Source organism: Leuresthes tenuis, unplaced genomic scaffold (assembly GCF_036924035.1).
Source record: "Leuresthes tenuis unplaced genomic scaffold, fLeuTen1.0.hap1 SCAF_21, whole genome shotgun sequence".
NCBI classification, from domain to species: Eukaryota; Metazoa; Chordata; class Actinopteri; order Atheriniformes; family Atherinopsidae; genus Leuresthes; species Leuresthes tenuis.
The window spans coordinates 31,632,751-31,644,891 of NW_027325375.1; the positions used below are offsets into that span (position 1 = coordinate 31,632,751).

At 43.1% G+C, this 12,141-nt stretch overlaps 1 protein-coding gene across 1 annotated transcript; it reads right to left on the minus strand.

The window, feature by feature from the left end:
* Window positions 1-780: 780 nt before the first annotated feature.
* LOC140280254 (schwannomin-interacting protein 1) lies at window positions 781-9,220 on the minus strand. Its single transcript, XM_072375555.1, has 7 exons — window positions 8,962-9,220; window positions 7,005-7,175; window positions 5,191-5,267; window positions 4,732-4,813; window positions 2,791-2,904; window positions 2,599-2,716; window positions 781-2,078 (listed from the first exon to the last, which is right to left on the minus strand). The coding sequence occupies exons 2-7, from the start codon at window positions 7,170-7,172 to the stop codon at window positions 1,984-1,986; spliced, it is 654 nt and encodes a 217-aa protein (XP_072231656.1). The 5' UTR covers window positions 7,173-7,175; window positions 8,962-9,220; the 3' UTR covers window positions 781-1,983.
* Window positions 9,221-12,141: the final 2,921 nt, after the last annotated feature.

A 12,141-nucleotide genomic window follows, 5' to 3' on the forward strand; every position in this document is an offset into this window, starting at 1 on the left:
TCTTCCTGGTTCTGGTTCTGATGGAGGTTTCTTCCTGGTTCTGATGGACGGTTTCTTCCTGGTTCTGGTTCTGATGGAGGGTTTCTTCCTGGTCCTGGTTCTGGTTCTGATGGAGGTTTCTTCCTGGTTCTGGTTCTGATGGAGGTTTCTTCCTGGTTCTGGTTCTGATGGAGGGTTTCTTCCTGGTCCTGGTTCTGGTTCTGATGGAGGTTTCTTCCTGGTTCTGGTTCTGATGGACGGTTTCTTCCTGGTTCTGGTTCTGATGGAGGTTTCTTCCTGGTTCTGGTTCTGATGGAGGTTTCTTCCTGGTCCTGGTTCTGGTTCTGATGGAGGTTTCTTCCTGGTTCTGGTTCTGATGGAGGTTTCTTCCTGGTCCTGGTTCTGGTTCTGGTGGAGGTTTCTTCCTGGTTCTGGTTCTGATGGACGGTTTCTTCCTGGTTCTGGTTCTGGTTCTGGTGGAGGGTTCTTCCTGGTTCTGGTTCTGATGGAGGTTTCTTCCTGGTTCTGGTTCTGATGGACCGTTTCTTCCTGGTCCTGGTTCTGGTTCTGATGGACCGTTTCTTCCTGGTCCTGGTTCTGGTTCTGATGGACCGTTTCTTCCTGGTTCTAGTTCTAGTGGAGGGTTCTTCCTGGTTCTGGTTCTGATGGAGGGTTCTTCCTGGTTCTGGTTCTGGTGTAGGTTTCTTCCTGGTTCTGGTTCTGGTTCTGATGGAGGGTTCTTCCTGGTTCTGGTTCTGGTGGAGGTTTCTTCCTGGTTCTGGTTCTGATGGACCGTTTCTTCCTGGTTCTAGTTCTAGTGGAGGGTTCTTCCTGGTTCTGGTTCTGATGGAGGGTTCTTCCTGGTTCTGGTTCTGGTGTAGGTTTCTTCCTGGTTCTGGTTCTGGTTCTGATGGAGGGTTCTTCCTGGTTCTGGTTCTGGTGGAGGTTTCTTCCTGGTTCTGGTTCTGATGGACCGTTTCTTCCTGGTTTTGGTTCTGGTTCTGATGGACGGTTTCTTCCTGTCGCCTCCTGCAGCTCAGGATCAGAGAGAAGTTTTAACCTGTTGGTTTCCTGAGCTAAACTAATGTTTTTAATGGACTTTGAATGAATGAATTGGACTTTATTTGTTCTGATTGGATCAAAATTAACTGGATTGTATCTTTGAAGTGCCGTTTTGGCTCTTTATGAATAAAACTGAACTGAAAACAAGGCAAACGTACGAGTTTCTTTAAAGTTTGAAGGGAAAAAGGCTCAGATTAATGATTTCTGAACAGACTTTGATCCCAAAAACCCTCAAACCTGAGAGCGTCTGTCACTGAATTGGATGAGAAAATCACACTCAGCTGACCTGCTCCCACTGACCTTTCCTGAACCTTTAATTCCAGATGAAATATTCTTATTTATACAACAAATTTCCTTTGAACAGATCTGGTTATTTATCACATTTTAATGTCTGATTTGTGGACAAACTGTGTTCCTGTGGCTTTAAAAAGTCCATAAACTTAAAACGCTTCGGACCGATTGGGATTGTTGATGCTGACATGTTCGACCACAGAGGTTTCCGGGCCTTTCAGGCTGCGTTTGTGGACTTTTCTTTGGTGATTCTGGGCAGATGAAGGCGTTTGGACGCAAAGACAAAGAACCTGAGACCGTCCTCAGCTGAGAAGGACTGAAAAATGTCGACCGAAATGAGCTTCGAACATGATGGAGCAACAACTTCGGCTTTTTCAGGAGTCAGCAGCTAAAATGCATCTTTTTTCCCATAAAACTCAGAGAAGTCTGAGTTTGAACTGTTGTCACCGACTCTCAGGCAGATCTTCGGTCCTCCATATTTCTGCAGATCTCACTTTACCTTTTCCAGGTTTTGAAGTTATTCTTTTTGCTTTTTCCCTGTTTTCTGGTGGTAATTGATCAGTTTTGACAGATTAGTCAGTTAGTTTCTCATTGTTTCTGGCAGAGGCCTGGTGGCTCGGCTCGGCTGAGTTTGTGTGGACGCTGCTGGTCTCAGGTCAGGTCCTGGACATCCAGCAGCATGGCGTCCTGCTTCGTCCTCAGCTGGTCTCGCACCAGCAGGTGGGCCACGAGCTCAGAGCTCAGAGCTGGAGGAAAGAAGGGAACATTAACCCTTTAAGCACCTTTTTTAAAGGAAACGGTGACGGCTGCAGCTTGGAAATGGTTAAAGATAAATGAAGGGTCTCATGAAACGAGTCATTTGGGGTTATTACAAGGCTTCTCTGTCATGTTATGCTGCACAGCTGGAGGTCCTGCCTTCATTTTGTTGGTAGGAGACCCTCAACCACACTGTAGCCAAACCATTTCATGTTATTTGAATGGCGTAAAATGACCAAAAGCTTCAAATGTGTAGAAATGACATGCAAAAAGTTATTTATATGTATTTAAGTGATCCCTAAAAGCTGACTGAACGAGTATCTTTGAAATAACACCAGAATCCTCTGAAGGACACACAGTTCACACCATTTTTCCACACTGGCCTTACTTTTAGGCCTGCAGCGTTCATCCAGCTTTTAAAGAACTTTTCTTGGACAAAACCAAAAATCTACAGTGAAACGGACTGAAAACCCGTCTGAGGCCGAATGAAAGCTTAGTTTGGAGCAGTACCGTGAACTTCCTGCTGAAGCGACATCCTTAAGCTGATGAGCTGCTGCTCTGAGCGCTCCTGCAGCTCCCGGTGCTCCAGATGTTTCCGCTTGGCGACACAGCTGCTGCTGGCCAGAAGCTGCAACACACAGCAGCTTTCAGTGCTGATCACAGCCGCTCCTCGTCCCGATAACATCTCTGCTGCTCTTTTACCTCGTTCTCCCTTTGTTCCGCCAGCAGTTCGTCTCTCAGCGTTCTCAGAGCTGTGGCCACTTCCTGCTTCAGCCCGGCGGCGTGGCAGCCGTTGGGCCTTGTTCCCATTGGAAGCTGATGGAAGGTCAGAGGTCAGGTTACTGGACAGCACTCGGACCTGTGTTGTCTTTAAAGGGGAACTCCCGTAGTTTTAAACCTTATTTCTGGCATGAAATACGTTCTGTCTGGCGGCTATCGGGGGGCTTATAGAGGGATTTCTACACAGGCACTCTACTGGGACCACTTCATCCACACGCCCCCCTGCAGCACAGCTCATTCACTCCGGTAAGAACGTCCATCGTACTCAAAGTCCTCGTCCACGTCGTCAGAATCTGATAAATATCCTGCCACGTTGCACAAAACTATCAGCAGCAAACTCTGTGTGAAGTTAGCCGACTGCCACAGAGCACGGAGTGAATAAACTGAGCTGCAGGGGGGCGTGTGGATGAAGTGGTCCCAGTAGAGTGCCTGTGTAGAAATCCCTCCGTTAGCTCTCCTATAGCTGCAAGTAGCCACATAACAGCAGCTATGAGCTAACAGAGCTATGAGCTAACAGCAGCTATGAGCTAACAGAGCTATGAGCTAACAGCTAACAGAGCTATGAGCTAACAGCAGCTATGAGCTAACAGAGCTATGAGCTAACAGCTAACAGCAGCTATGAGCTAACAGCAGCTATGAGCTAACAGAGCTATGAGCTAACAGCAGCTATGAGCTAACAGCAGCTATGAGCTAGCAGAGCTATGAGCTAACAGCAGCTATGAGCTAACAGAGCTATGAGCTAACAGCTAACAGCAGCTATGAGCTAACAGAGCTATGAGCTAACAGAGCTATGAGCTAACAGCAGCTATGAGCTAACAGAGCTATGAGCTAACAGAGCTATGAGCTAACAGCAGCTATGAGCTAACAGCAGCTATGAGCTAACAGAGCTATGAGCTAACAGCAGCTATGAGCTAACAGAGCTATGAGTTAACAGAGCTATGAGCTAACAGCAGCTATGGTATAGCTCTGTTAGCTCATAGCTCTGTTAGCTCATAGCTGCTGTTAGCTCATAGCTCTGTTAGCTCATAGCTGCTGTTATGTGGCTACTTGCGGCTATAGGAGAGCTAACGGAGGGATTTCTACACAGGCACTCTACTGGGACCACTTCATCCACACGCCGCCCTGCAGCACAGTTTATTCACTCCGTGCTCTGTGACAGTCGGCTAACTTCACACAGAGTTTGCTGCTGATAGTTTTGTGCAACATGGCAGGATATTTATCAGATTTTGACGACGTGAACGACGACTTTGAGTACGATGGACGTTCTTACTGGAGTGAATAAACTGTGCTGCAGGGGGGCGTGTGGATGAAGTGGTCCCAGTAGAGTGCCTGTGTAGAAATCCCTCCGTTAGCTCTCCTATAGCTGCAAGTAGCCACATAACAGCAGCTATGAGCTAACAGAGCTATAGCACACGTTCATTCACTCATTCTTCTTAAAGTATTGGTGAAATAAAGACAGATAATGCCTTATTTAGAGGCTGCATCCTCTAAGCCCCGTTCACTCCGTTATATGGATCTCCAGTTATCTAAATATCTTCTGAAGGACGCCGACTTTCACCAAACTGTTCTCAGTGAGCAGATGAACGTATTTCATGCCAGAATTAAGGTTTAAAAATACCGGAGTTCCCCTTTAAAGTCATAAAATGTTTGAGACACTAACATGTCCTCAAAGTGTCGAGCAGACATATATTTTTAATTCCAGATGTTCGGTCCATCTGAGCTTCGTTGTGTTTGATGAGATCATATCACAGAAAAGCTCCTCAGCAGGTTGAATCTTCACTGAGCATCAAAGACATGGCTTCATGCTTCCAATGAAGCGTAAAATGATCTAATTGAACGCAGCCGTCAGCCACAGATAAACACCTTCTCATTGGTTCCCTGCTCCTCCTCTTCGCTGTCGCTGCTGTTGATGAAGCACAGCTGCAGGTTTCTGTGGTTGTGAAATCTGTAACCAGACAGTTGGGATTTAGTTTGGATCCTTTTCCTCACTCATGGTCCAACAGGATCTGCCCCACAGCTCGTTTAATTTCACCGCCTCGCATGTGAAGTGACCTTCTGAATTAGCTCGATGTCTGTTGGTAAAAAGCTAATTAAAAGCAGCTTTTAAACATTTTTCAACAGATTAAAGTGCATTGATTCAGCAGTCAGCTGCTGTTTCACCTCCAGGACGGCTTCAGACCGCAGAACAAATACCGATTTACCTCAAAACGAGTCAGAGTCACATAGGTTTAGGGTTCACAAACTTCTCTAACGTTGCTTTAAGTTAAAAAGAACAACCAAAAACACCAAAAAGTGACATTAGTTTGAATAAGACTGCGTTACCGTGATGTGACGACAGCGACTCGCCTCCTTCTGGCATCCTCCTCCTCTGCTTCCTCCATCCTCAGCCCCGCCCCCCTCTGCAGGAAGACGCCACCATCAGAGTTACTAACAGAACCAAACAGAACCCAACAGAACCAAACAGAAACCAAACAGAAACCAAACAGAACCAAACAGAGCCAAACAGAACCAAACAGAACCAAACAGAACCAAACAGAAACCAAACAGAGCCAAACAGAACCTAACAGAAGCAAACAGAACCTAACAGAACCAAACAGAACCCAACAGAGCCAAACAGAACCAAACAGAGCCAAACAGAACCAAACAGAACCAAACAGAAACCAAACAGAACCTAACAGAAGCAAACAGAACCTAACAGAGCCAAACAGAACCAAACAGAAACCTAACAGAACCAAACAGAAACCAAACAGAACCCAACAGAAGCAAACAGAACCCAACAGAAGCAAACAGAACCTAACAGAACCCAACAGAAGCAAACAGAACCTAACAGAGCCAAACAGAACCAAACAGAACCAAACAGAACCCAACAGAACCTAACAGAACCCAACAGAAGCAAACAGAACCTAACAGAGCCAAACAGAACCTAACAGAACCTAACAGAGCCAAACAGAACCAAACAGAACCCAACAGAACCCAACAGAACCAAACAGAACCTAACAGAGCCAAACAGAAGCAAACAGAACCAAACAGAACCAAACAGAGCCAAACAGAACCTAACAGAACCCAACAGAACCAAACAGAACCAAACAGAAACCAAACAGAACCAAACAGAGCCAAACAGAACCAAACAGAACCCAACAGAACCAAACAGAGCCAAACAGAACCAAACAGAAACCAAACAGGAACCAAACAGAACCAAACAGAACCAAACAGAACCAAACAGAAACCAAACAGAACCTAACAGAACCAAACAGAACCAAACAGAAACCAAACAGAACCAAACAGAAACCAAACAGAACCAAACAGAACCAAACAGAAACCAAACAGAACCTAACAGAACCAAACAGAACCAAACAGAAACCAAACAGAACCAAACAGAAACCAAACAGAACCAAACAGAACCAAACAGAAACCAAACAGAACCAAACAGAACCCAACAGAACCAAACAGAACCAAACAGAGCCAAACAGAACCAAACAGAACCAAACAGAAACCTAACAGGAACCAAACAGAACCAAACAGAAACCAAACAGAACCTAACAGAACCAAACAGAACCAAACAGAACCAAACAGAAACCAAACAGAACCAAACAGAGCCAAACAGAACCAAACAGAACCAAACAGAAACCAAACAGGAACCAAACAGAACCAAACAGAACCAAACAGGAACCAAACAGAACCAAACAGAAACCAAACAGAACCAAACAGGAACCAAACAGAACCTAACAGAACCTAACAGAACCAAACAGAACCAAACAGAAACCAAACAGAACCAAACAGAACCAAACAGAAACCAAACAGAACCAAACAGAAACCAAACAGAACCAAACAGAAACCAAACAGGAACCAAACAGAACCAAACAGAAACCAAACAGGAACCAAACAGAAACAAACAGAACCAAACAGAACCAAACAGAAACCAAACAGAACCAAACAGAAACCAAACAGAACCAAACAGAAACCAAACAGGAACCAAACAGAACCAAACAGAAACCAAACAGGAACCAAACAGAAACAAACAGAACCAAACAGAACCTAACAGGAACCTAACAGAACCAAACAGAAACCAAACAGAACCAAACAGAAACCAAACAGAACCCAACAGAACCTAACAGAACCCAACTGAACCAGGTCACCTTCACCCTTTCCTGCTCCTGTTTCTCCAGCTCAGCAATCCGTTGGCTCAGGTCCTCCCAGTGCATGATGGGAAGTTCCTGGTAGTCAGAGGACGCCGCCGCAGTGAGATGATGATTCTCCTCCTCTTCCTCCTCCTTCTCCTCGGCCGTCTCTTTCTCCTCTTCCATCCTCTTTGGAAACAAAGAAATGAACAGAACCTGAAGAATCAATCAATCAGATTGTTTTAACCGATCAGTCATCAATCAATAAGTAAACCGATCACTTCCTTCCAGTCAAATGATCCAATAAAACAGTTCCTCACATCAGCCGCTGAATACATTAATCATGCTTTAACAGCATTTATTACCAGTTTAACTGGATAAAAACTAAAGGTAAAGATCAGCTTCATTTATTTATGGATCTGCATTAAAGTCAGGAAACGCCTGCAGTTATTTAAACATGTTCAAATCAAACCAACTTTAATCAATACATTCTGACATATGGAATATTTCTATCTTTATATTTAGCAGAAATACGAAGCTAAAGTCCTGATCCAGCGCGAATTTCCTTCAATATATCTCCAGGAAAAGAGGGAATAATTGCAGAGATTCACTGAAACATGATAAAACCTGAACATAAACCCAGAATCTGAGGCAGAAACAGAGTTTTTCTCAGTTCTCAGCAGCTTTAAAGTGAATCTCTGCTCTGAGCTCCTTTATTCTCCAACACAGCCTGAACCCTCTGAGACAAGCTTTCTGTCATTTCTTTAAGGAGTCTTCAGGAATAGTTCTCCAGGCTTCTTGAAGGACATCCCAAAGCTCTTCTTTGGATGTGGGCTGCCTTTTGTTCCGTTCTCTGTCAGATGATCCCACACTGCTTCAATAATGTTGAGGTCCGGGCTCTGGGGAGGATTCATCCCTCCATAAGACCTGTTGCCACTGATTTTCAGTCCACTTCTTGTGTCATTTGGCACAGCTCAGCCTTTTCTCCCTGTTTCCCTTCCTTAAGAACGGCTTCTTGACAGCCACCCTTCCATGGAGACCATTTCTGATGAGGCTTGGGCCAACAGTAGATGGATCAGCTGAAGGTCCAGATGCATCTCTCAGGTCCTGTCAGGTCACAGCTGGATTTTTTCCTCTTCCTTAAGGACATCACTTTCAGATCCTGTTCATCTGCTGGAGATAGTTTTTTAGGCCTGACACTTCTTCTTTTGTCCTCCACTTGTCCAGTTTCCTCAAATGTTTTAAGGACACACTGCACACCATGCTGAGATATGCCAAGTTTTCAGCTAATAGCTCTTTGGGAATCACCTTGTTGCTGCAGAAATCCTATTTTCTGTCTGTCAAACTGTGTTTTCTTTGCTGTTTTTCATAGATGCAGCTAAAGAAATGGGAACAAATGATGTGTCTTTGTGACAAAGTGCCTAAAGATCCAGTTTAAAATGGCTTCTTTGCTAAGTTGTCTGTTCTGTGTCGACACAACACTGGTTCATCCCTTGAGTTAGGAGCCTTTTTTCTGCCTGAATGCTTCGTTGAAACGTCGGAGGTAAAATCATTTATTGAGAATAAATATTTATTATATTTAAAGTTTTTGGGGGATAGAAAAAAGTTGGTATCAATCAAGTATTTTTAGTCACAGCTGACTTAGATGGGCCTTTAAACTCCACAAGATATAAGTTACTACATCTATCTATCTATCTATCTATCTATCTATCTATCTATCTATCTATCTATCTATCTATCTATCTATCTATCTATCTATCTATCTATCTATCTATCTATCTATCTATCTATCTATCTATCTATCTATCTATCTATCTATCTATCTCTATCTCTTGGTCTCGTGCAAAAACCCTTAAATCCCGGCTGGAGCTCTCCAATCTGTCCGGGTTGTGAGCTTCTGGTCCCCGCAGCAGTCACACACTCTGCCCGCATGTTGTTTACTGGCAGCGGGGAGCCCTCGGACACTTTAACCCACCTCCCAGTCACATTCACACGGCTCCGGATCTCCCCGACATGTCGCTGACCGTCCAACCGCGGCTCCCTTCGACCCACGGGATCCGCTGCGAGCGTCTCCCGCGGCGCGCAACTTCCTACTTTTTCACGAAAACATCGGAGAAACTCAGCTGCGAGTAGATTAAAGTTGTTTAACTTGGTCTGGAGGAAGGCAGGACCTTCCCTCCGCCTCCTCCCTCTTCCTCAAGTCTTCCGCTCTTCCCACTTTAACCTCTTGACTTCGGCGGAGGTTTGACGTTTGGAAGGAAGCGAGACTGGGCCGCGTTTAGCGGTCAGCTACCGCAGAAAAGTCTGCCTCAGCCACAAATAACTGGACATACAGTTTGTGGAACATTTAGTCTTTATATTTACCGTCTTTCCAGTCATAAAGACGTTTTAATGCGGAGCAAATTCAAATGATAGCTTGCAGAAATATTAGAATTAAGACAGCGCCACCTCGCTCTTCTTCACTGTTTATAACTCGTCAAAAGAAATACTTTTTATCATTTCGGTAAAAAGAAAAAACAACAACAACAACAAACGTTTATTTAAAAAACAAAAAACAAAAAAACATTTAGTTTGCTGAAGAACAAAGATTTACAACTCGCTCTCCAACTTGTGTCCAGTTTCCATCTTTGTAGGCTCGCCTTTGGCGGCCATCTTTGTTCCGTGGGGAGGAAGTTTTAAAATAATTAAACCCGACTTTGTATGGGATATATTTCCATGCAGATATTCTGAAAAGTTGGAGATAATTCTGTTAATACCATAGGAATACAGTTCTGTGATGTGTAATTACCTCCCCAGTTAAGGGGAAGTTTATTTGGAGGACAAGCTAGTTACATTAGCTACATTTAGACTTCATCTGTTGTTTTAGTTTGATGAAAACCAAAGTGAAAGCCTTCAGACTATTAAATGGAATAAAATAAAAGATAAAATCAACTGAAAGATTAACAAACTGCATCACAAATTACCAACTTCTACTTTCAAATTCACGATCGAATAAGGGTGTAACTCAGTCTCAGTCTTGGACAGAATCTGCCCAAATGCCTCCAACAAAGCTGAGGCTCAGATCTGCACCAATGGGCCAGAAAATGCTAAATTGTGCCATGTCTTGTGTGACTGAGTCTCTACATGAAGTGCCAGGGATAAAGAAAGCTTTAAGCTGCTCCTGCATTCATCAGGAGATATAATTTGTTTGTTGTCAATAACTATTACAGAACAATTAACTGTCTTGGTCCAATATGAGATTTGACTGCCAGTGCTTTTCATCCCATTGTTTCTGTTGACTCTAATCCAGGGATGTCAAACTCCGGTCCTCCTCCGCTGTCCTGCAGGTTTTAGATGTTTCCCTGCTTCAACGCACCTGATTCAGATTAAATGGATCTCTTCAAAAGATTGTTACGTTCTGCACAAACCAGCTAATGAGGCATTGATCTGAATCAGGAAACATCTAAAACCTGCAGGACACCAATAGAACCTGCTCTAAACACCATTAAAGCCAAACCCAGCAAACAAAGAGCTTCTCCTGGACCTCCGTATGATATCTGCGTCCCACCACAACGCTCTGTGGACGGAGATTACCGGGACTTGGTGTAATGGGACCTTCTGGTCCCTCGGATGCTGTTTTTTTCTATCCCCCATGAAGGCAACATCAGGATTTTTCTAGGTTTCGTTGGACATGGATGTTGTGTTTGGGTTTAAACAAGAATGTCCATAAAATGATTTGGAATATTATCTATAAACTATCATAGGGCTGTGTCATAGCATGATGGATCTGTTGTGCAGGTTCTATAAATGCCTGCAATTACAGGGAAATGTGAGTTTTTAGCTACATTTCTAAGATTATACATCACACAAAATAAGATTAAAAAAGCAGCTTTAATGCAGAAGACTGTGAAATGTTTTATGTATGATTAATGCGATCAAATCAGATCAAATCAGAAAATCTAAATCAATAACTAAGATCAAATGATAAAATAAAGTAAAAATCTCCAAAATAGGTGCAGCTGCTGGATAAATATAGGGCCGTAAAATGTCCAGTTGTTGCTGTGGAGCTCAGGGGAACTAACATGGAATTTCTTCAGTTGAGTTCCTCAGATTTTTTACTTATTTTGCACCAGAGAAGTTGGCGTTTTCATTCATTTAAACACACGGAAACGCCGTGGTCCTTCATAGCTTCTCTGTAAAATATAAACCAAATCCTCTGCATGGCAGTGAGCTTTTTTAGGGTTCACTCTGGTCCTGATCCAGGTCCATTTAAACCCCATCTGTGCGGAGGCAGTTAAGGGGTTAAGGGTTGCTGGTGTCTCGTTTCACCATTTTTTAGAGATGACGGCGCAAAGCAGATGGAGGAGTTTAGGGATTCACAACAAAGGAAACGCCACAACATTCCTGCAACAGAACCTCTCTGGAGGAGTTTATTCTCCTGCTGGGAGCGGCTGTATCTGTGGTTTCCCCGATACGTTGCTCAAATACAGGAAATCCTATTCATGTTCTTTATTGTAACTGGAGTTCTTGTGTAATAATAGATGCAAACATTTCTGAGCATATTTATCACTTTTCGAGCCAAAAATTATAATTATTTGGCACCTCTGATGCACAAAGTTCCTGCATTTGTGTTTGACTTCACAACAAACTGAACAAGATCAGTTTCTACCAACCAAAAGTGTAATTTAACAGTAAATATCAGCAGCTTTTGAGAAACATGTTTCAGTATTTTGACTTTGGGGAAACATGGAGCTTATTGGACTTCAGCTTTACTTTTGCTTCATTAAATGTTTTAATAATAATTATAAAGAGCCCTCTAGAGGTCACAGTAGGGAAATATTATCTGGGAAACTTCCTCTAAAACAACAAAAACAACCAAACACAAAATGCGTTGATATTTTAATTCACAATATGGAGCATTTCTAAAAGTCAAAATCACCTCAAAACCTGTTTTTAAAATCCTTCCAAATAACTTTTGCTACAAACATTTACTTTCTCACAACAAATAAAAGCATAATCAGCACTGATGTGTCCAACTATATCATGAGGGACTCATAAATAAGTTTAATCAGATAAATTTAGACTTTTGTTACCACCATAGTGTCCAAATATGAAAGTATAAAATGGAAAATTGGCTGTAATGGAAAAATATGGAGAAATAGTTTAAACAACTTAT